At 34.8% G+C, this 23,645-nt stretch overlaps 1 protein-coding gene across 1 annotated transcript in view; it reads right to left on the minus strand.

Annotated features, from left to right (window-relative positions):
* Nucleotides 1-401: 401 nt before the first annotated feature.
* LOC126950834 (basic proline-rich protein-like) overlaps nucleotides 402-23,645 on the minus strand; it is a 47,408-nt gene continuing 24,164 nt past the window's right edge. The window contains exon 3 of the mRNA XM_050784815.1: nucleotides 402-723. Within this exon, the coding sequence (XP_050640772.1) occupies nucleotides 402-723 (322 nt within the window). The remainder of the gene's footprint in view (nucleotides 724-23,645) is intronic.

Raw genomic sequence — 23,645 nt, forward strand, 5'->3', positions numbered from 1 at the left:
ATGGGGGGTGGGAGGGATTGCACTGGGAGTTATACCTGATGTAAATGACGAGTTGATGGGTGCTGACGAGTTGATGGGTGCAGCACAGCAACATGGCACAAGTATACATATGTAACAAACCTGCACGTTATGCACATGTACCCTAGAACTTAAAGTATAATAATAATAAATATATATATATGTAGTTTAGAAAAGTAAATGAGCAATGTTAATATTAATACATTAATGTTTACTCAAGAAGAGGCTATTTTTAGTAATAAAAGTTCATGATAATAGGAATATGTTTTGGTACCCTGGATAATAATGAGTTGTTGAATATGTATTTTAAGTCACAAAGAATGTCAGCATTTGAAACTTAAGATATATGCTTAGTCCAGACAGAGAAGCGAAGAGAAGTTGGCTTAAAGAAAATGAATTTCATCACTAAACAAGCACATCAGAGCCTCATAGTTGGGTAGGGCAAGTAAAACATTTCCCTGTTCATCAGCTCCCAGGTTGGAAGGACCTATGTCTCTGAACTTCTCCTCAAAGAAGCAAGGATCTAACCATCCATGAATTAGGAGAGAGAAGGAAAGCTCCTTCCGTTGCTGACTGCCAGTCACTGTTGAATGGTTAGTCACATTTGCCTTGTAAGCAAATAGCCTTAGTGATTCTTGTTTCTCTTCTTTCTGATATCTGAATCCTGATACTCCTTTAACTGAGTAAAGTGAATTTGCTTTTATTCTATAGCAACAAATAAAATGCTTAAACTGACAGTGTTCCTGGGTTCATGGTTTTGAAAGTAACCATATCAAAGACAATCCTCGATCTTCTATATCTCATTGTGGAGAAGGCAAATAAACCTGACAGCATCAACGGTCTATATTTGAGGAAAAGATAGAAGCCTTAAGACAGACAGGCTTTTCCCCATGGTTAATATTGCTTCTATTGTAACAAAAAGGGAAAACAGACATTTTGCTTGAATCTATCTTAGGCATGACGACACATGCTGATAATGGCTCGTGAGTAAAAATAAAATGTGAATGACTTACTCTGAAGGGGCCTAACATCCAGAAAATATTTTCATTCAGATAATATTGCTAATATTTTTCTGTTTTTCAATGTTATGTTCTAGGCACTAGAGATACTGAGAGAAAAAAATTCCACTTCTACCCTTGAAGAACTCAAAGTTTGTGGGATTTTAACAGGTATGTAAATATATGCGATCTTAAAGATACCTTCAACAGGTCAAAAGGATAAAGAAAAGGGGGGAAACTAACTGTGGGAATGGTTTAAGTCTGGAATGGGTTCTTGACATCCTGGATATAGGATTTTTTTCTCAGTCATGGTTCTTAGACTTTTGTTACTACTTACCAGTTAATAAACACCAGCAAACTGCAGCACATATGAATCAGTTTGTAAGTAGTATTAATGCAAGTAATTGGAAGTGGTAAATCATCCTATACCACCATCTTGCCTTTTTTGTACCTTAGGATATAATTCATTTTGCAGAGTTATAATAGAGTCATATTTCTGCTGGTAAAAGTGTTTCCAGTTCATACGAGATAATTAAATATGTCAATATTTCATGGTCTGTTGTTATGGCTATGAAAATCCCCAAAGAACACTATGACTTCCAGATGCTTTTCCATATTAGCACCGGGCCAGACGATGTTTAACATGTATTCCAGCTCTATATTTTTGTAATTGCTTGATTCACAATTAAGTATGATGTAGTCAAACTGAAATAACACATCAACACAGACATTTAATAAAACGACTTTCAAAAGTGACATTCATAAAGCTATTGAGGTATACTTAACATTAGATTTCACCTTTTACTTTGCCTTATGTAAAGAAAGATCATGCTTATGAAAGAAAGCATGCTTAAGAAAGATCTTATGCTTAAGAAAGATCACTAAATGATGGGTGATGATGAGTAGTGAGGATGTCAGTGAGAATCTGGCCAGGAAAACACACACTAGATAACTTAATAGAGAAAAATTTAAATATAAAAATTATTTGCAGGTATTAGACAACTAAAAAGGCAAATGGTATCACAGAAATAGCAAATGAAGAAAACAGTTACCACTACAAGGGCTGGGAAAACAAAGGGAAATGGTGGAACTTGGACCGAGACTAGAGCTTGAAGGAGAGGCCCTGTCTGTGGTGCTGGGGCCCGGATGCTTGAGAGGAGAACGCTGCTCAGCTGGTGCTTGTGCCTCAGGAGCTCAGATGAGAGCCCCTGTGCAATTGAGACAGACCTCTGTGGCCAGGGAGCCAGCCAGTTGTTGCTGGTATTTCCAAGGGGACTCAATGAGGCTGGTTCTGGGAGTGTGAAACTAAAGAACCAGAACCAGGGTAAAGAACTATTGCTGAAGCAATGCTGATGGGATCGGGAAGCAAACAAGAGGAGTAAAGTCCCTTTTCTCTCCCAGATTTCCCATCTCCCTCTAGTAAAACCTAACATGGAGCCAGTTGGTAATTGAAAAATGTGTTTCTCAGAGTCCCAGACTCAGCCTCACACAGCAAAGTACAGAAGGAAGCTGCAAAATAATAGCTTTTTAACCAGCAGAGTGAAGTGGAGGGGGGGGGAGGGGGGCGGCCGGGGGGCGGGTGACAGGCATTGTAACAACGATTTAGAGTACAAGTAAATATTCAAAGGTAAAACGGGAAAATTGTTAAGCTATGAAAGCAAAAGCTGCACTTTTAAAAGCTTTATATTTCTACAAATGAACATAAAATTACAGCGTATTTATCTTGCAGAAGAAAAAGAACATCAACTTCATTGTTACACTGAACAGTTTTTTACTAGTCAGATGTTAAGTAATGACAATTAAGAACTACCAATTACTTCCATTAAATAAAAACTGAAGCCTTGGTTAAAGAGTAGATTTTTTTTTTCTTTCCACAGGACTCACAAATACATACATGCAAATACAGGTGCTTAAACAATTATTTTTTAATTTGCTAATTTTATTTTCCAATATGGAACATTAACAAATAATGGATATAAGTTTACAAAATTTATTCCAGTAAATTATTTTGAGAATCAATACCTAAAATACTTGGAAGATAAAATGCTTTTAAAAATAAATGATCATTTAACGAAAAAACAGAACATAGAGGTTTTCTTATGTTAAAAGAAAAGAATTATTGTAGTAGAAATTCACTGAAACATCTACTTATAATTTAGGTAACTCTATGAGTGCAGAAAATTTACACGATGTTATCGTATGGCTCTTGGAATGTTCCAGCTGCACTGACTGGTTAATTGATCTACCCATTTATTTTTTACTACTGAAAAAGATTAATTAATAAAAATGACTCAAATTAATCATTTGAGCATTGTGTAGATGTAACAGATTTAAAAGCTATTCTGTATCTCCCAATTAATATAAGAATCAAGAAAGAAGTTAAAGTAGAAACTGTTCAACAAGCAATGACTATTTTTTCCAATTCTATATAACTAAATATTAAATAAAGATAACTATAGCTTATTTCATGTAAAATCGAAAAATCCATATACTTTTGCCCAAACATATTGTAGATTTTAATCTAAGCTATCCTTATAGGATAATATACTATTTTATAATTTTGCTCTTTGTTATGATATTTCAATGAGATTGGAACAATTTAATATTTTCTTCCAGGATTATGCACCTGTTGAAACTTATGTTAAATGTAGATTTGTATCTTTATTTTTTTAGTTTAATTCATTTTCATAGAATGACACAAAAATGTTGAATAAACTATTTTATGCCAGCAGGTCCTGATTTAACATTCAGAAATCCAGAAAACAACAACAACAACAACAACAAAAAACTTCTAAATTGTGCACATGGATCATAATCCTGACCTTGGAAAAACACTATAATTTATATTAAATGAATTACAGCTTTAATTATCATCTTGATGACTTCAGTCATTCATTCAATAACATTTTTAAACTAATATTTATATGGAGGACGGACAGGGTTCTAGGAGTCATGAGGAATTAAAAAACGTGTAATCCCAATCACCGTACATTCTCAAATTTCCAAGACATGTCAAATTAAAATATTTTGTTCCCATATGAGATCTGTGTATTTTAATATTTGGTTCATAAATATAGTCAACACAGTATAAAACTTACTCCTTGCCCTTGAGTTCTTACAATTTAATGGGGTAGTAAATTGTGTAAAAGACTAAATGCCAGACAGCTCTCCAAATAGTAACCAAATTATTTTTTTAGGACATTAAGGGTCGAACAGATGACTTCCCAATGTCTTTATTAAAAACTAGAATTCATTTGAGCACTGCTGTTGGAATCTATAGTTTAGAGAATTGCCTTTGCAATTGCTGTGACATTCTTCATTGTCTTAACAATCTGGTGGCTACCTCGTAAGCACTTGCCAGCTATTTAGTGATATACCTCAGGGGCCTATTGGAACTATTTTATATGAGAAGTCAGTAGTCTTGACAGTTAGTACAGCTTTCAGTGGCTGAATATAGCAAAGTTGTGACACCTGCAAATTCCTAAGGTATTGCAAACTGAAAAATCTAGACAGGCAAATTAATGTCCATTATATGTAATTATAGCCTGAATTCCTAGCTACCTTTTGGAATTCAGAGACAGCAGCTGTTGCTGCTATGTATTTTAAATGTTTTCCTGGAGAGAAAAGGAATATCTGTCTATCATAAACAGTCCTTGGTTTCTAAAATAAACATGTTATTTCTCGAATATTTTGGCATAAAGTGGGTATATGAGGCCTGAATAAAAGGTTTTCTTGCTCCTTTCTTGCAGATATTCTCCTGAATTGTGCCCTTGTCTTTCTGTTCTGTTCTCATCTATAGCTGAGAGAGGATTAGAGAGAAAAATTTTGCTTCCTGAAAGTGTCTTGTACTTAGTCAAAGAATTCTGTAAGGGCTGTCATCAAGAGAGCTGTGAAAACATTGTTTATGATTATGAATTAAATATGACACATTGTCCACAAAAAGGTAATATTTTCAGCGGATTTTGTTCATTGCGATGACGGTTAATTGGGATGTAAGTTATTCCAAAGCAGGTGTATTAACTTCATGGTTTATCAATGATTTCAGTAAACTCAGTACATAAGACACAATTTAGAAGCTTCTAAATCCTCTGGGACTTGTTTAAAATACCTTCCTTAATTCATAACTTTTTTTAAAGAAAACACTGCTAATTATTTTAGCTAAGAAAAATCATTAAGATTATATAGAAAAAAATGATTTATAATACATCTTTTTTGACCAGAAAAGAATCTTATTTATCTACTTATCTATTTTGTCATTTTTATTTGTAACTCGTCAAGGGAATTTTTAGTTTCTTTTCATCAGGTCACATGGGAAGTGTATAGATTGTCTAACCTTGTTCTTGTCATTCTTTATTATTCATCTTCATAACTTAACTTACCTTTTTAATAAAGTTATTGAACACTACCTTCTTGAAATAAAGTATGCTATTCTACTTGAACAATATTCTTGCTTGTCTTCTGAAGAAAGGCAAATTTTGTTATTTGTTTTCACCCTCAGATTTTTTTATTTTTGAAAAAAGTAAATCAAGACGTTTTAGCCCACTGGTTAAATTCTTCTTACTATTCAGGACCATTATGTTGTCATCTGAATAACTGAGGACTACCTTTAATGAGGTGTGCGTGCCTGGTTGCATTAGCTGCCTAACAGATGTCTGAGTGATTAAAGCTCCCCTGAGTACCATAGCTTTGGTATTTCATTGAATCTCATTTGCTTTCTGACCTAGGAGTTCCACTGTATATTCCCAATTGATGCCTTATTTTTCCCTTTCAACTGTTAACTGGATGATCAAAGTAGTTTATAAATATCTTATTATCAAAGGTCATCTTCCTGGAGTTTGTACAAAATTATTCCTTTTATCTTTATCTCTAAAAAATTCCAGTGTCAATGAAACAAATAAAAATATTTAAGAATTTTAAATACCCTTTTGAGATCAGGTGGTTATAGGCCCACCTGGTGTTTTGTGCTGAGTCCCAGAATTGTTGCAAATACAAAGTTGTACTATTGCACAAACAGACAAAATAATCTTAAATATCTAAAATATAGCCAGGCTATGATTTGAAGGTGTCACTGAAAGATCCCCATTTCACACAAAGAGCTGGCTTTTTGGATCTAGTTTATCTGCTTCAGAAAAAGGAAAGGGTTTGGTTGACAGGATTTAAACCTGTGGCTCCAGGCAGTCTAGGCACTCTAATTTGGATTTTCAGATCACTAAGCCAAGTCTTGTAGCTCTCTGAAACTCTGTATTTATACATAGATAACGATTATACCAATCAAGTTGACATTCTAGTAATAAGAATTTCACCAAGTTTCATTTATACCTTCAAATGTGTTATTGTTTAATCTCATCATGTGAGTCAAGTTGAATCAAAGCCAGCCTTTCCTTTTTTCCTTCCAATATCAATTATGAGTAATTGTATTTAGCTTTGTTTCTTGCATTTATAGACTCTATTCTCAAAGGACATTGGAACTGCTTTTGATGAAATACAATAATGCTGCTTTAACTATAAAAATATGGAAAGAAACAAGTCACAATTTTTTCTAATTGCAAAAAAAATGATGTAGTATATTGAGATTGATGTTTGTAAAGAAAAATTTGTATAACATATATTGTGTGCAATTTTCATATTACATTAAAGGAAAAATCATTTCAAAATATAGTCTTCTCTAATCCTCCTTTTCACATTCATTTGGCTCTAAATCTATTATTCTGCATATTTGACCTGTAATGCAAGCTAGACAGTAATTTTCTGGGCATCTAAAGTAGACAAATAGGAACATATATCTAATATTTTATATTATAATTACATTCTTTGAGATTGCTGTAAATACAGACCTTCCCCTCATTATCTTTGTTCTTCATTTTACAAGATTTATCAACAAGTTAATTTATTGATCATTTAATCTCTATATAAAATTATGATAGGGAAATGAGATAAGCATCAGGAAAGTTAAAAAAAGAATTTAATGGTAATTTGTGAAACATATACTCAGAAATATATATAGAAGTCTTCCAGTTGAAAACCATATCCAGTGTTTGTAAAATATAGCATTCAAAGTTTAATGTACATTGAATAAAGGTAGAATAAAAATAGCATATAATGCTGAATACTTACTTGGTATTAGATATTTTATGTAGATATATAATGTGGTAAGTGAAGTAAAACAATGTTAAAAACACTTGTCTGTGCTCCCAGTTATACTAGATGGCAAATTAGCCTTATCTCTAGACTCTGCATAACAGAAATTTATCAAGACATTTATATTACAATTGAACAGTTTCAAGTTTTAATGCATTTTTAAAAGAATTTCTTCACCGAGGATGAGGCCTCAAGAAGTGACATTGCTGGCTCACTCTTCAGAGGAGGAAAAAAAAGAGGGGTTGCACATTGACCTTGCTGCCCTCTTTTTGAAGATTGCATACTCTGTCATTTTGATTTCTTACTGTTTAACTAGGGTGTTTATAAAATTATCTCATTTAAGACAAATAATGACAAGAATGTAGCCATTATTTTTAATCATATGATTCCAAATTTGCCCTTATTTTTTATACTCCATTAGAATAAAAGTGAACTATTCACAGGTAAAATTAGTTGTGACATATCTTGCAACCATACCCTATGTCTCCTGCATCTCATATCATACATATTCATACATTTCTAGACAAGTTGAATCATACTAAAAATTCAAATATACCCCACCTCAAATAAGCTGGAATAAAATAAATTTATATTAAATGACTAAAGATGAATTTGAAACAAGAAAATCTAAAAAAGATATTTTTGAATGGATTATACTCCATAAATGAACAAGTTAATAAGTAGAAGCTTTCAGAATTATCTTTTGTGCAAAATATATCAATGATGGTTATTTCCTTTTAGATTTTTTACATGTCTCTCTATATAAGCTATAAAAGTCGCAATAATTTAGTAATAGAAGTATAACTTTTAATTATGAAAATATGTTAAAACATAAATTTTGCTATAAAAATATATCTAGCTATTTATTTTGTAAGATGGTAGAGTATAAAATAGACTGAATTATAAAATATCTAAATTCTTACCCAGTGTATTAAAAACTCACTATCAACCCACTAATCCCACCTTGCATTTTTGAACTATGGGTTTTTCCAACTTGGATACTGTTTACTTACTGAGTTGTCAGTAACTACATAACCTTGTATTATACATTTTTTAAAAAGCATTTTTTATTCGTGTGGCCACATAACAAGGAGACACTTTATTGCAAAAGCTGAATTAACACTCTAATCATGCCTTACTGCATTTTATTGAAACTCTCTAAATTAACTTCAAAGGTTATATATGTGAATGCTTTTGATCTCATTCCCCTTTATTGTTGGTCCTACCATTGATTTTCTCACTATAAATCAGATAGTAACTGGCATAATTCCAGGAATCTTGAATAACATTTAGTATTCATTTAAGCAGAAAATAAGCTTTATACTTTATCGAGTGGTGAATTACCTCCGCTGCCTCATTGCAATGTACCATGATGCAAATGACATTTGTGGAGTTGTGTGGTGCGCAACCTGAGCAGTCATACATGGAGGAAAAAGCAACCAAAATAATCTGTGTTGTAGAGATTCAATGTAAATATCTTCATTCCAATTCTTTTTTAAAGGCATTGCTACAACTACAATAAAAACTAATACTGATTGGGACACTTATAATGTGATTGGCATTATTCCAAGTATCTACACTTGATTCTCTTAATCCTCATAAAAGGACTATGAAGCAAATATTATTATCCTAATTTTACAAAAAAGGAAATTGAGTTAGAAAGAGGGTAAGCAGACACAGTCAAACATCTGGTAAGCTCTAAGTATCTTGAGCTTCTTTAGATTGCCTTCACAAATGGATATCACAGGATTTATACCCTTCACTTTTTCCCCCTCAATTTCTTAATTTATCTACATACTTTTAACCAGTCTTTGGGTCTACTATTAGCTATGTATCAGTGGGCTATTAAATGAATGAATAAGTGAAATCTGGATCTTCAATAAAAGTATTTCCTCTATGCTAGAAACATATACAAATATCGACTGCCTGCATTCTATCTGCAGGCATTGCAAATGTCTTAAATTGAACTGCCTCAGTTCTAAATGTATCATCTACCCCATCAGGAACAATGCCTCTAGTCTCTATAGAATTGTGATAGTTATGTACCTTTTTCTGTAAAAAAGGCTGACCTTTTTTTTTTTTTTTTTTTTTTCAAAGAGCCTCTGTGAAAAATCTGCAAATTGTATTCCTCCTTTACTAATGGGCTGGTTTCCTCGTTCTATCTGTGAGTGGCAACACACGATTTCTTAACAATCTGCCGTTCTTGTTAGCATCATCCTAGCAGCAGCTGGTTCCAGCATCCTGCTTCTCTTGCACCCACAAAACCAGTGGCAGCCAGCATTCTCACTCAGGGATATGAGCCCCGGACCACAGAACCCCTTCTCTGAGCTTCTAGGTTCTGATAGCAGAAACTTCTTCCATTTATTTCCCTCAAATCTAGGGGTAGTAACGCTTCCTTCAATTATATTCCTAGAATATCCTGTAATTCTTCCAGCCTCTAAAACCAGTGTAACTCACTACCAATATTAAATTCCATCAGTTAGAATACCCAATGTGATTTCTGTTTCCTGACTAAACCTCCATCAATATATTCATGTATTAGAATTTCCTCTGACTATTCCAGGAATTTTTCCTTTGATTATTCCAGGCATTTTCTTTAGCTACTCTCGTTCTTTCTGCCACATGCAACTGATTTCCCAAAACTGCCAATTATACTCCAGAATATCTCAAAAATCTTTATTGTTCTATTAGTGTCAATCAAAATGCAGTAGTAAGGAGCAAGGAGTTTTGATTAAAAAAAGAAAAAAAAAAAAAAAGCATGGATTCAAAGTCCCTACTGTTTGGTAGGTCTAAGCCTGAAAGAGACTTGATGGTTGCCTGGTTTATTATCAATTGTCCTAGAAAGTGCTAGTTTAGGGAAAATACTTGTGACTGTAACTTCACAGAACAGGCTACTGAAGGAATTACAATCTTAGCATTTTATTTCAGAATTATTATTTTGTTCCTTTCTATTTTGCAGAGGCAAAGAGAAAGAAAAAGGGCAAGAAAGTGAGGGACAAAAAATAGAGGAAAAGGAAACAAAGAAACCAGTTAGAGAAAGGAAAAAAAATAAGAGAAGTAGAGGAAGAAATATATATATACACACACACACACACACACGTATTTCTGAATTTATATACCCATATATAAATATATATTATATTTATAGTTTCATATATAAACATGTATATATAAACACATATGTGCATCTTTATATGTTATGCATATTATTTTATACTATACATAATTTTAATGGATTAGGAATATATCATATATATATATACCATTTGGTGTGTATATATATGTGTCATCAGCACTGTTGCTCTGAGGCTGTTTTAGCTCTAGTGATAAATTTTGCCATCATCCCTTAAAAATTAGGAAAAACTTATAACAAATGCTATGTTTACTGAAAAATAAGTGTTTTCAGTTGTTCTGTTTTAAGTATATTTATCCTCTTTTTTCTTTCCTCTTTTAAATAACTTTTTTAAATCAAATAAACTAAAGCTATATTCAAGTAGATAAACTAGTCTTCTCTTAAATATGTAAGTTTACCAAAACTCTAAGTGGAGATCTGTGAAAAGATACCAACATACAATTATGGATATTAACTTAAATTTAATGTATGGTGTATTCATATTCTAAGATTTTGGAATGTTCATCTGGCAAAATGCAGCATTGTGATTAATAAAATTACTGTAAATTCAGTGCATATGTAATGATAAAATAAATTCACTTGTCTAACTTTTTGAATATTCTTAAAATATGTCTGTAAAATTAAGTTTGGTAGTTATCATTATGACTTGTGATAATCCATAATTGAGTTCTAGTGCATAGATAATTCGGGTGGGTAGAATGTCAGATACACCATTTTTGCTGCTTTGGGCAACATTTGTTGAGCCTTGGTCTCCTATGCCCAGGCAAATGAAAAGTTCTGTAAATGAAAATTCTCCATCTGTTCTATGCTCTTTGACTTTCTACCTCATAGTGTTGGCATTATTCCCAGGTCTTTCTAGTTATTCATATAAAACTCTATTGAGCTATGTATAAAGATATTGATATGTTCTTTTTAAAAATCCAGTAAAGAAAGATGCTTTCTCATGTTTAAAAGTTCAAAATTACTTTTTTGTTTCACTGTACTGATACATTTCCACATCTTAATTATTATAAATAAAAGCAGTAAATTTAACGTTTTGTCTTTACTAATAGTGTTTTTGAAAATGTTCAATGTATATGTTTTGGCCATCAGAACATATGGCCTATTTGACTAATGTGCAGTTAAATTCAGGTGTTTCAAATAACTTCCTGGAGATACAAGCTATATTAAAATTAGTTTACATGAAAAAATACCACACAACAAAACAAATGTTGAAAAGGTTTAAAAACAGCTGTAGGTATTAAAAATAACACTTACAACAGCCTGTTCCAAGTACACTACATAAAGGGATTATGGACCCAATTGTAAAATAAAATTTTTTTAAAAGAATTTGTGGCCTATGACATAGAGAGTCATGTATTGTATATGTATTTTATTTTTCTTACACACCTGGTTTGGCATTCTACACACAAACAAAAATTTTATTGACTGACTGCTAAGCCAATAATAGGTCTCTACAGACGGTAGGACTGTCATTCCATTCAATCAACAGGTACTTATTGATTGTTTCAAACACTCTGTCATGAACTGGGGATACTGTTTTGGACAAATAAGCATTGTGCATGATTCCATGAGTTTAGTTCTAATGGGGGAAACAAATTTAAAAATAAATCAATTAAAACAATCTAACAGAATGTACAATTACTAACATATTTACCAATATGGATGAATATGTTTATATACATATATACACACATACATACACATAAATAACAACAAAGACCTAAAAGATGTAAGTGAAAAGGCACATTAGAAATTACCTACAAAAGAGGGCACACCCAAAATAGATGAATAGGAACAGCTCCAGCCTCCAGCTCCCAGCATGAGCGACACAGAAGATGAGTGATTTCTGCATTTTCAACTGAGGTACCGGGTTCATCTCACTGGGCCGTGTCACACAGTTGGTGCTGGTCAGTGGGTGCAGGCCAACCAGCGAGAGCTGAAGCAGGATGAGGCATCACCTCACCTGGGAAGTGTAAGGGGGAAGGGAATTCCTTTTCCAAGCCAAGGGAAACTGAGACACACAACACCTGGAAAATCAGGTAACTCCCACCCTAATACTGTGCCAAGGGTCTTAGCAAACTGCACATCAGGGGATTATATCCCACAACTGGCCCAGAGGGTCCCACGCCCACAGAGCCTTCCTCATTGCTAGCACAGCAGTCTGAGATCTAACTGCAAGGTGGCAGTGAGGCTGGAGGAGGGGTGCCCACCATTGCTGAGGCTTAAGTAGGTAAACAAAGCTGCCAGGAAGCTCGAACTGGGTGGAGCCCACCACAGCTCAAGGAGGCCTGCTTGCCTCTGTAGATTTCACCTCTGGGGGCATGGCATAGCTAAACAAAAAGCAGCAGAAATCTCTGCAGAAGTAAATGTCTCTGTCTGACAGCTCTGAAGAGAGCAGTGGTTCTCCCAGCATGGAGGTTGAGATCTGAGAACGGACAGATGGCTGCTCAAGTGGGTCCCTGACACATAAGTAGCCTAATTGGGAGACAACCCCCACTAGGTGCAGACTGACACCTCACACCTCACACAGCTGGGTGCATCTCTTGAGAAGCTTTCAGAGCAAGAATCAGACAGCAACACTTGCTGTTCAGCAATATTCTATCTTGTGCAGCCTCCGCTGCTGATACTCAGGCAAACGGTGTTTGGAGTGGACCTCAAGCAAACTCCAACAGACCTGCAGCTGAGGGTCCTGACTGTTAGAAGGAAACTAACAAATGGAAAGGACACACACACCAAAACCCATATGTCACCATCATCAAAGACCAAAGGCAGATAAAACCACAAAGATGGGGAAAAAGCAGTACAAAAAAGCTGGATATTCAAAAAATCAGAGCTCATCTCCCCCTCCAAAGGAACAAAGCCCATCGCCAGGAACAGAACAAAGCTGGAGAGAGAATGACTTTGATGAGTTAAGAGAAGAAGGCTTAAGTCAATCAAACTTCTCAGAGCTAAAGGAGGAACTACGTACCCAGTGCAAAGAAAGTAAAAACCTTGAAAAAAAGAGTGGAAGAATGGATAACTAGAATAACCAATGCAGAGAAGTCTATAAACGAACTGACAGAGATGAAAACCATGACAAGAGAACTATGTGACAAATGCACAAGCTTCAGTAACTGACTCGATCAACTGGAAGAAAGAGTATCAGTGACTGAAGATCAAATGAATGAAATGAAGCGAGAAGAGAAGTTTAGAGAAAAAAGAGTAAAAAGAAATGAAAAAAACCCTCCAAGAAATATGGGATTATCTGAAAAGACCAAATCTATGCTTGGTTGGTATGCCTGAAAGTGACGGGGAGAATGGAACCAAGTTGGAAAAAACTCTTCAGATTATTATCCAGGAGAACTTCCCAAAACTAGCAAGGCAGGCCAACATTCAAATTCAGGAAATACAGAGAATACCACAAAGATACTCCTTGAGAAGAGCAACTCCAAGACACATAATTGTCAGATTCACCAAAGTTGAAATGAAGGAAAAAATGTTAAGGGCAGCCAGAGAGAATGGTTGGGTTACACACAAAGGGAAGCCCATCAGACTAACAGCAGATCTCTCAGCAGAAACTCTACAAGCCAGAAGAGAATGGGGGCCAATATTCAACGTTTTTAAAGAAAAGAATTTTAAACCCAGATTTTCATATCCAGCCAAACTAACATTCATAAGTGAAGGAGAAATAAAATCCTTTACAGACAAGCAACTGCTTAGAGATTTTGTCACCACCAGGCCTGCCCTACAAGAGATCATGAAGGAAGCACTAAACATGGAAAGGAAGAACAGGTACCAGCCATTGCAAAAACATGACAAACTGTAAAGACCATCGAAGCTAGGAAGAAACTGCATCAACTAATGAGCAAAATAACCCGCTAATATCATAATGACAGGATCAAGTTCACACATAACAATATTAACCTTAAATGTAAATGGACTAAATGGTCCAATTAAAAGACACAGACTGGCAAATTGGGTAGAGTCAAGACCCATCAATTTGCTGTATTCAGGAGACCTATCTCACATGCAGAGACACACATAGGCTCAAAATAAAGGGATGGAGGAAGATCTACCAAGCAAATGGAAAACAAAGAAAGGCAGGGGTTGCAATCCTAGTCTCTGATAAAACAGACTTTAAACCAACAAAGATCAAAAGAGAAAAAGAAGGCCATACATACTGGTAAAGGGATCAATTCAACAAAAAGAGCTAACTATCCTAAGTATATATGCACCCAATACAGGAGCACCCAGATTCATAAAGCAAGTCCTTAGAGACTTACAAAGAAACTTAGACTCCCACACAATAATAATGGGAGACTTTAACACCCCAATGTCAATATTAGACAGATAAATGAGACAGAAAGTTAACAAGGATATTTAGGAATTGAACTCAACTCTGCACCACGTGGACCTAATAGACATCTACAGAACTCTCCACCCCAAATCAACAGAATACACATCTTCTCAGCACCACATCATGCTTATTCCAAAATTAACCACATAGTTGGAAGGAAAGCACTCCTCAGCAAATGTAAAAGAACAGAAATTATAGCAAACTGTCTCTCAGACCACAGTGCAATCAAACTAGAACTCAGGACTAAGAAACTCAATCAAAACCTCTCAACTACATGGAAACTGAAAAACCTGCTCCTGAATGACTACTGGGTACATAACGAAATGAAGGCAGAAATAAAGATGTTCTTTGAAACCAATGAGAACAAAGATACAACATACCAGAATCTCTGGGACACATTTAAAGCAGTGTGTAGAGGGAAATTTGTAGCACTAAATGCCCACAAGAGAAAGCAGGAAGGCAAGAAATAACTAAGATCAGAGCAGAACTGAAGGAGACAGAGACACAAAATTCCTTCAAAAAATCAATGAATCTAGGAGCTGGTGTTTTGAAAAGATCAACAAAATTGATAGACCACTAGCAAGACTAATAAAGAACAGAGAGAAGAATCAAATACATTTAATAAAAAATGATAAAGTGGGTATCATCACTGACCCCACAGAAATGCAAACTACCATCAGAGAATACTATAAACACCTCTACCGAATAAACTAGAAAACCTAGAAGAAATGGATAAATTCCTGAACACATACACTCTAAACCAGGAAGAAGTTGAATCCCTGAATAGACCAATATCAGGCTCTGAAATTGAAGCAATAATTAATAACCTACCAACCAAAAAAAGTCCAGGACCAGACGGATTCACAGCCACATTCTACCAGAGATACAAGGAGGAATTGGTACCATTCTTTCTGAAACTATTCCAATCAATAGAAAAAGAGGGAATCCTCCCTAACTAATTTTACAAGGCCAACATCATCCTGATACGAAAGTCTGACAGAGATACAACAAAAAAAGAATTTTAGACCAATATCCTGGATGAACATGGATGCAAAAATCCTCAATCAAATACTGGCAAACCAAATCCAGCAGCACATCAAAAAGCTTATCCACCATGATCAAGTGGGCTTCATCCCTGGGATGCAAGGCTGGTTCAACATACACAAATCAAATAAATGTAATCCAACACATAAACAGAACCAAAGACAAAAACCACATGATTATCTCAATAGATGCAGAAAAGACCTTCAACAAAATTCAACGCGCTTCATGCTAAAAACTCTCAATAAATTTGGTACTGATGGAACATATCTCAAAATAATAAGAGCTATTTATGACAAACCCATAGCCAATATCATACTGAATGGGCAAAAACTGGAAGCATTCCCTTTGAAAACTGGCACAAGACAGGGATGCCTTCTCTCACCACTCCTATTCAACATAGTGTTGGAAGTTCTGGCTATGGCAATCGGCAAGAGAAAGAAATAAAGGGTATTCAATTAGGAAAAGAAGAAGTCAAATTGTCCCTGTTTGCAGTTGACATGATTGTATATTTAGAAAACCCCATCGTCTCAGCCCAAAATCTCCTTAAGCTGATAAGCAACTTCAGCAAGGTCTCAGCATACAAAATCAGTGTGCAAAAATCACAAGCATTCTTATACACCAATAGCTGACAAACATAGAGCCAAATCATGAATGAACTCCCATTCACAATTGCTTCAAAGAGAATAAAATGCCTAGGAATCCAACTTACAAGGGATGTGTAGGACCTCTTCAAGGAGAACTACAAACCACTGCTCAGTGAAATAAAAGAGGACATAAACAAATGGAAGAACATACCATGCTCATGGATAGGAAGAATCAATATTGTGAAAATGCCATACTGCCCAAGGTAATTTATAGATTCAGTGCCATCCCCATTAAGTTACCAATGACTTTCTTCACAGAATTGGAAAAAAGAACTGCTTTAAATTTCATATGGAACCAAAAAAGAGCTCGCATTGCCAAGACAATCCTAAGCCAAAAGAACAAAGCTGGAGGCATAACGCTACCTGACTTCAAACTATACTACAAGGTTACAGTAACCAAAACAGCATGATACTGGTATCAAAACAGAGATATAGACCAATGGAACAGAACAGAGCCCTCAGAAATAATACCACACATCTACAGCCATTTTATCTTTGACAAACCTGACAAAAACAAGAAATGGGGAAAGGATTCCCTATTTAATAAATGGTACTGGGAAAATTGACTAGCCATAAGTAGAAAGCTGAAACTGGATCCTTTCCTTACTCCTTACGCGAAATTAATTCAAGATGGATTAGGGACTTAAATGTTAGACCTAAAACCATAAAAACCCTAGAAGAAAACCTAGGTAATACCATTCAGGACATAGGCATGGGCAAGGACTTCATGTCTAAAACACCAAAAGCAATGGCAACAAAAGCCAAAATTGACAAATGGGATCTAATTAAACTAAAGAGCTTCTGCATAGCAAAAGAAACTACCATCAGAGTGAACAGGCAACCTACAGAATGGGAGAAAATGTTTGCAATCTACTCATCTGACAAAGAGCTAATATCCAGAACCTACAAAGAACTCAAACAAATTTACAAGAAAAAAAAAAATTCAAAAAGTGGGCAAAGGTTATGAACACACACTTCTCAAAGAATACATTTATACAGCCAACAGACACATGAAAAAATGCCCATCATCACTTGCCATCAGAGAAATGCAAATCAAAACCACAATGAGATACCATCTCACACCAGTTAGAATGGCAATCATTAAAAAGTTAGGAAACAACCGGTGCTGGAGAGGATGTGGAGAAATAGGAACACTTTTACACTGTTGGTGGGACTGTAAACTAGTTCAACCATTGTGGAAAACAGTGTGGCGATTCCTCAAGGATCTAGAACTAGAAATATAATTTGACCCAGCCATCCCATTACTGGGTTTATACCCAAAGGATTATAAGTCATGATGCTATAATGACACTTGCAGACGTATGTTTAGAGCGGCACTATTCACAGTAGCAAAGACTTGGAATCAACCCAAATGTCAATCAGTGACAGACTGGATTAAGAAAATGTGGCACATATACACCATGAAATACTGTGCAGCCATAAAAAAAGATGAGTTCATGTCCTTTGTAAGGACATGGATGCAGCTGGAAACCATCATTCTCAGCAAAATATCACAAGAACAGAAAACCAAACACCTCATAGTCTCACTCATAGGTGGGAACTGAACAATGAGATCACTTGGACTCTGTAAGGAGAACATCACACACCCCCCTGCTTATTGTGGGGAGCGGGGAGGGGAGAGGGAGAGCATTAGGAGATATACCTAATGTAAATGCTGAGTTAATGGGTGCAGCACACCAACATGGCACATGTATACGTATGCAACAAACCTTCATGTTGTGCACATGTACTCTAGAACTTAAAGTATAATAAAAAAAAAATTAAAAAAAAAAAAAAAAGAATTGTGAGGTTTTGGGGCCTGAGTCACGTGACAGGCAGCTGTACCCTTTCTTGCTCTGATTATACATTAGCTTTCCTCACCTACGTTGTTTTCTAAAATGTTATATATTACTAAAGGGCACTAGGGAAGACCCCTTCCCTCTTCCCTGTTGATCTTTATTATAGATTAACTTCCTCTTATCTTTCTCACAAAAAGGCTTTATGGTTATCACATTGTGTTCAGATGGAATATTAAATATACTCTTTTAAATTGGAAAGGAAATGAAAACATGCTGTATGGAAAACAAAATGAACTATAATCAATTGTTTATAACTCATAAAAAAAAGAAATTACTTACAAAACATATCATGTCAATTAATCAATTCCCAGAATATATAAAATACTCATTGTAATTTATTTATTTTACAAAGACAAACAGCATCAAATAAATAAAAACAACAACAACAACAAAAAAAAAACATGCATTTTTTTACCTTTTACTCTGTTGACCAGGAAAACACAGATTTCTTTTCAGATGAATAAAAATTACAAACCATTCCCCTATATTAATAATTAAAGAAATAAAAATGAAGACTTCAGTAGGTATTTTCTCTTTTTAATCTTAATTTTTGTGGGTACACAGTAGGTATATATATATTTATGGGGCACGTGAGATACTTTGAAACAGACATTCAATGCATAGTAATCACATTATAGAAAATGGGGAATCCATCACCTCAAGCATTTATCCTTTGTGGTACAGATAATCCAGCTATAATCTTTTTGTTATTTTAAGATGTACAATTAAATTATTATTGATTATAGTCATCCTGTTTTGCCAGCAAATAATAGGTCTTATGTATTCTTTCTAACTAATTTTTTGTACCCATTAACCATCCCTCACTTTCCCCCTGCCTTTCCACTACCCTTCCTAGCCTTCGTTAACACCCTTCTACTCTCTGTCTCCATTAAGTTCAACTGTTTTGATGTTTGGAACCAACGAATGCATGAGAACATGCATCATTTGTCTCTCTGTGACTGAATTATTTCACTTAACATAATGACCCCCAGTTCTATCTATGTTATTGCAAATGACATGATCTCATTCTTTTTTAATGGCTGAATAGTACTCCATTGTGTATAAGTAGCACATTTTCCTTATCCATTCATCTGTTAATGGACACTTAGGTTACATCCAAATCTTGGCTATTGTGAACAGTATTGCAACAAACATAGGAGTGCAGATATCTATTTGATATAATGATTTATAGTGGTTGTATGAGGGTTCCCTGTTTTCTACATCCTCACCAGCATTTGTTATCATCTGTCTTTTGGATATAAGCCATCTTAAACGGGGTTAGAAGATAGCTCATTGCAGTTTTGATTTGCATTTCTTTGATAATCAATGATGTTGAACACCTTTTCATATGTTTTTTTTTTCCCTTTTGTATGTCTTCTTTTGAAAAGAGTCTATTCAAGTCTTTTACTCTTTTACCCATTTTTAAATCAGATCATTCTATTTTTTGAACTCCTTATATATTCTGGTTATTAATCCCTTCTCAGATGGGTAGTTGGCAAACATTTTCTCCTATTTCTGGGATTGTCTCCTCACTTTCTTGACTTTCCCTTGGTGTGTGGAAGTTTTTTAATGATGTGACCCCATTTGTTCATTTTTTCTTTGGTTGTCTGTGCTTATGGGACATTACTCAAGAAATTTTTGCCCAGACCAATGTCCTGAAGACTTTCCCTCAATGTTTTCTTGTAGACATTTCATACTTTGAGGTCTTAGACTTAAGTAATCCAGTTTGATTTGATTTTTGTGTATGATGAGAGATTGGTATCTAGTTTCATTTTTCTGCATATGGATATACAGTTTTCCCAGCACCATTTACCAAAGATGCTCTTTATCCCAATGTATGTTCTTGGCACCTGTGTTGAAAATGTGTTAACTATACATGTGTGGATTTGTTTCTGGATTTCCTGTTCTGTTTCTTTGGTCTGTATGTCTGTTTTAATTCCAGTGCCATGCCATTTTGGTTATTATTTTTGTAGTGTAATGTGAAGTATTGTAATGTGATTCCTGCAGTTTTGTTCTTTTTGCTCAGGATAGCTTTGTCTATTCTGTGTCTTTTATGGTTCCATATAATCTTTAAGAATTTTTTCTATTTCTGTGAAGAATGTTGTTGATATTTTGATGGAGATTTCATTGAATCTGAAGATTGGTTTGGATAAAATTGATATTTTAATCAATATTGTCTCTTCCAATCCATGAACACAGAGTATCTTTTCATTTTTTGTGTCCTTTTCAGTTTCTTTCCTTGGTGTATTTTAGTGTTCATTGTAGAGATCTTTCACTTCTTTGGTTAGTTAATTCCTAGGCATTTAATTTTATTTGCACCTATTGTAAACGGAATTCCTTTTTTGATTTGTTTTTCAAGATACTTTCTTACATCCCCCAGGTTGGTAAAAATAGAGGTTTTTGATCATACCAAGTGTTTGCAAGCATGTGAATTAACCAGAACTCACACGAATTTTTGGAATGTAAATTTAGAAAAGCCCATATGAACACTAACTTAGTATTATCTTATAAACTAGAAGACATATATTCCCTACAATCTCCTTTCAATTATAGGTATATATGTTCTATAGAAACACTTACACATTTAAAGAAAAAAAAGAAACTACTGGACAGCACCAGACACTGGCAAATTCTCAGGAGATTCATTCAATTACCAAGCACAAAATATAATCATGGCTGAGCCTAGGATATCTTACAGTATTGTTTACAATAGCAAAAATGTTAGAAACAACCCAGATAATCCATTGTCAAGGTAGTATACAAATAAATTATGGTGTATTCACACAGTGTAATATACGTTAGTGAACAAATGAGCGAGTATTACACCAACAAAGTAAAAAACGTTATAAGTAAGTTTTAAATTTAAAAAAACTCATACATGTACAGACACAAATTATAATACTATTTGCACCAAATAAACAAAATATATATTGTTTAAAAATACATATTTTTTGAAACTATATAAACACAAGGAAATGGTTATTAAAAATATTTTAGATAGGCATTGGAAGGTAAGGATGAAGAGAATTACAAAAGTAGAGATAAAATTATGTTGGTAATATTCTAGTAATTTTGTTAGATTGTAGGTATATACATATTTCTTTCATTAATATGTTTTAAAAATTACATGTATAATATTATGTATAGAAGATGCTACGAAATAAATGTTGTTTAAACTTGAATAGAATAAATCTATTAGTAGTAGTAGTAGTAGTAGTAGTAGTAGTAGTAGTAGTAGTATTTTGAGACAGAGTCTTGTTCTGTCACCCAGGCTGCAGTTCGGTGGCACGATCTTGGCTTACTACAACATCTGCCTCCCTGGTTCAAGAGATTCTTCAGCCTCAGTCTCCTGAATAGTTGGGATTAGAGGCCCCTGCCACCACGCCTGGCTATTTTTTTGCATTTTTAGTAGAGACGGGGTTTCACCACGTTGGTCAGGCTGATCTCCAACTCCTGACCTTGAGATCCACCCACCTCAGCCTCCCAAAGTTCTGGGATTACAGGCATGAGCCACCATGCCCAGTCAGAATAAATCAAGTTTGAAGGCCATATTAAATTTGAATTATCTGGGAAATATGTGGGTATTTGCATCAGATAAACAATCAGATACGTGAATTGCAGCAAAGAAAGAAGAGGTGACTAGTTAAAAATGTAGAGGTTTTTTTTTTTTTGAGACGGAGTCTCGCTCTGCCGCCCAGGCTGGAGTGCAGTGGCCGGATCTCAGCTCACTGCAAGCTCCGCCTCCCGGGTTCACGCCATTCTCCTGCCTCAGCCTCCCGAGTAGTTGGGACCACAGGCGCCCGCCACCGCGCCCGGCTAGTTTTTTGTATTTTTTAGTAGAGACGGGGTTTCGATCTCCTGACCTCGTGATCCGCCCGTCTCGGCCTCCCAAAGTGCTGGGATTACAGGCTTGAGCCACCGCGCCCGGCCAAAAATGTAGAGTTTTAAGTCTTGGAAATATATATATTCTATATGAAATTCTAAAATTTTGTATAAGTAAATATGTATAATATTCATTATATAGCATATATTATATATGCACACATACACATATGTGTATTTAAAGAAGAGATATTCTGGGTAGAAGCCGTGGGTTCACACAGTTAGGTGGAGAAAGAGCCAGTAAAGAAGTCTGAGAAGGACCAGTAATTTCAGTAAGAAGTAAACCAGCATTCAAAAGGTAGGAAACATTTAACAAGAAGGGAGGTGCAAGTGTATAAATTTTTACCAAGAAGATGAATAAAATAGAGCCAGAAAAATGCATGTCAGATTTTAAAACTGTTTTTCTAAAATGTGGAGTACTAGATGCAAAATCCAGATGAAAATGAATTAAAGAGTGAATGGAGAATATATTGGAATATCCTGAACAAAACTCCACTGTAAACAACTAAAGATATTAGATGCAATTTAGAAAATATGACTTTCTATGTGTTGTTGAACTGGGAAGAAGGTAAACAATTAGTATCTATGAACCAAACAAAAGCATGGATTCAGTGAGATGAACTAGCTCCTACCCTAAGAGCAGCTTCTAACTTTGACTTTTAGCTTAAGAGCTTCCTAAGTAACAGGAATAGATGGGTTAGGGTTAGTATTAGATTTAGGGTTGCATTAGGGTTAGGGTTGGGGTTAGAGTACAAGCCCCGCACGTGAGTCTGAAGCAAGACATTGGCGTAAAGCCTGGACTCCAAAAAGACTATGTTCTCCATGGAAGGTTGAACCATAGAAAAAATCGCTTGCAAAGAGAGAAAGAACATGCAATTGTCTTTCTGAAATCTGGCTCTGAATGGGGAGAAAAAAATAATCTCCTTTGAGTATTTGTAACCATGAAAATTTGTGTCCTGATCTCATAGTACCAAAATAACACCTTCATCCTCAAAATGCTCCGATAGAGAACATTTATATTAAAGAATTAAGGTTGACCAGGGTTTATAATGGTTGTCAGTTACTCAGCAGAAGCTAATGCAGATCCTCTCTAATGGAGGGCGCCACGAACACAGACCTTAAAGAATCTCCACATATAAATATTCGTATGAACAGGAGCTCTTAATAAAATGGAAATAGCACCTGCATAAAGAAAAAGGCACAATGAACAAGAACAGGCACATGAGAAAACACAGAATAAAGACTCACAAATAATTCAGATGTTAGAATTATGGAACACAGAATATGAAATATGTTATAAAAACAAAAAATAATAATGAAAATTTTTTAAAAAAAGATAATTTTTAAAGAAAATTATGTATACATAAAAACCTTTTGAATGGGTTAAGCTGTAAACTGGCAGATTTCTATCTACTATAAATCTAATTCAGTTCTAGAAAAATATCCTGTAGAGAACTCCCAGAGAACTCTGAGACACTTATTTCAAGGAGTCCAAAAGTTAAAATTAGTTTCATATTAATACTAAAGAGTTAATAACCTTTTCTACTGTATTTATATTTGCAAAAACAATAGTGGGTAAAATCATCGACA

Source organism: Macaca thibetana, chromosome 3, assembly GCF_024542745.1.
Source record: "Macaca thibetana thibetana isolate TM-01 chromosome 3, ASM2454274v1, whole genome shotgun sequence".
Taxonomy (NCBI): Eukaryota; Metazoa; Chordata; class Mammalia; order Primates; family Cercopithecidae; genus Macaca; species Macaca thibetana.